The following is a 2500-nucleotide window of genomic DNA, read 5'->3' as shown; positions in this document are numbered from 1 at the left end:
GACCCTATTTGTCCGTTGTTTATTTCTAAAGAAACACGACAATGTATAAAAGGCTCCATTACCTTGTAGCTCACGTTATGGCTCCGTAGCAGACGTTTTTATAACAATAGGCTAACGATTGGGTCATAACCACGAGACTTCCTGTCTCATAGTAGAGGAGTTACCGTATAGTACAGGAGAAGCTCTCAGGCAGTTTGGACTTCCATCAGCTGTTTAAGTGTAATGACTAATGTTAACTATCATTTTAGTGATCAATAATGAGCCTGTGTCTATGTTATCTCCTTACATATACCTACGCTCTCCGTCTCTGCTAGATTGGGAATGATTGAGATTTCTCTTGGCACAGCTACCAGAAGACTTCCAACTTTCAGACAGGTTGCTCACGTCACATCTACGTCTTCAAGCTCAGTTGGAGGCTGCTCAGTAACGCTCAGCCATCACCGGGAAAGAGACTTCACTGGTCTCTTTCGAAATATATGGCGTCGCTGTGTCCATTTCTTCTACTGTCTACCAGAGAGGTTAGCTGTTAGTAAGCGAATGTTAGCTACGTGTTAGCTAGCTTAAGCACTTGCAAACATAATACTGCATAGCTTACTAATTTATCCACATTCCACTATAACACCAGTAACATACTGTCAAAAGGCTTTAGCTTAACGTACCGAAATATAGTTATCCTAAAACTGACATTTGGATGTTTGACTTGGTTATTAAAGTCTTTAGCTTCAATAACAGAAGTATACAGTAGTTAGCCTAAAACTAGTCTCGCATAGCCAGACCTTCCTACACAATGCTGCAGAGGAGGGTCTGGCTAGTCCACACAGCATTCTGGGATGGGAGAACAACGTGCTCTGGTTTATTGGCATTTCCGTTAAACCAATCACAATCGTCGTGGGCGGGGCTAAGCTCCGGACGGAGCCACGGTGCCTCTGCTAAATAGCCTCAGGAAGGAACTTGTTTTGGTGGAACATGTGGACGTTCAAAAGTAGTTTTAGTCGTGCAACAGAAAGCTCAGATTGGACAGATAGTCTAGCTAGCTGTCTGGATTTACCCTGCAGAGATCTGAGGAGCAGTTAACATAGTCCTCACAAATCAGCCGGAGGTTAGAACACCAACACAGAGACAGAGGAAGGGGACGGACATCTGGCCCAAATCAGGGACATCTGGCGGAACCTGAACAATCCCGGAAATGAAACGACCTAAAACTGACATTTGGATATTTTACTTGGAAATTAAATGCTTGCTGCACACGTAATGTTGTGCATAACGTTAGCCAAGTGTCTTCCAATTTTTCCTGTACTGTGAAACTACATAAAATAAAATTCAACAATGATATCAATCATATCACATCCATACAGCGTTAATAGTGTACAACTGTTAAAAATGGTATCAGATCAGTACTCAGTATCGGCCAATACGCAAGTTCAGGTATTAGAATTGGAATCAGGAAGGAACAAATGGTATCGGAACATCTGTTTTTTATGCAAATTATGAATATGTGTGTAACAATGCTTTATAATACGTTTACTTTTGTTCTCAATGTGTAGATATGGCTGCTGTGAGCTGTCTGCTGTCTGAAGATCAGTTTCTGTGCTCCATCTGTCTGAATTTGTTCACGGATCCTGTCAGCACACCGTGTGGACACAACTTCTGCAAGAACTGCATCACTGATCGCTGGGATGTTAATTACAGGTGCCAGTGTCCCTTATGTAAAGAGGCCTTTACCACCAGACCTGATTTGAGGGTCAACACTTTGTTCTCTGAGATGGTTGCTCAGTTCAGACAGTCAGCTCAACAGAAAGCCAGCAGCAGCTCAGAGCAACAACGGTCCAAACCAGGAGAAGTTCCCTGTGACGTCTGCACTGGAACCAAACTGAAGGCCCTGAAGTCCTGCCTGGTGTGTCTGGCCTCCTACTGCGAGACTCACCTGGAAGCTCATCTGACAGCTTCACGTCTGAAAAGACATCAGCTGATCGACCCTGTGAAGAACCTGGAAGGCAGGATGTGTACGAAACATGATAAACCTCTGGAGCTGTTCTGTAAGACCGACCAGACATGTGTCTGCACACACTGTCCTGCTTTAGACCACAAGACACATGAGTTTGTTCCTCTGAAGGTGGAATATGAAGAAAAGAAGGCAGATTTGGGGAAGACGGACGCTGAAATTCAGCAGATGATCCAGAAGAGACGACTGAAGGTTCAGGAAATCAAACTCTCAGTGAAGCGTAGTAAGGTAAAAACCCACATGGAGGTAGCAGAAGGTGTTCGGGTTTTCTCTTCCCTGAAGCAGACTGTTGAGAGAGGCCTGAAGGAAGTCATCAAAACGATAGAAGAGAAGCATAAAAGGACACAAAAACAGGCTGACGCTTTCATCAAAGAGCTGGAACAGGAAATCTCTGAGCTGATGAAGAGGAGCACTGAGGTGGAGCAGGTCTCACGCTCTGAAGACCACGTTCACCTCCTCCAAAGATTCCCGTCCTTAAAAGATGCTCCACCCACCAAA

The 2500-nt window shown here is 44.3% G+C and overlaps 1 protein-coding gene across 1 annotated transcript in view; it reads left to right on the top strand.

Moving 5' to 3' along the window:
* The window catches only part of LOC144531564 (E3 ubiquitin-protein ligase TRIM21-like), a 7053-nt gene that overhangs the window by 2399 nt on the left and 2154 nt on the right, over positions 1–2500 (top strand). Inside the window, exon 2 of the mRNA XM_078271790.1 lies at positions 1545–2500. This exon is cut by the window's right edge and continues 2154 nt beyond it. Coding sequence (XP_078127916.1) covers positions 1547–2500 — 954 coding nt within the window. The 5' untranslated portion in view covers positions 1545–1546. The remainder of the gene's footprint in view (positions 1–1544) is intronic.

This window comes from Sander vitreus, chromosome 2 (assembly GCF_031162955.1).
Source record: "Sander vitreus isolate 19-12246 chromosome 2, sanVit1, whole genome shotgun sequence".
Classification (NCBI taxonomy): Eukaryota; Metazoa; Chordata; class Actinopteri; order Perciformes; family Percidae; genus Sander; species Sander vitreus.
The sequence above is the reverse complement of the archived record's forward strand: the minus strand, read 5'-3'. Positions and strand labels throughout refer to the sequence as shown.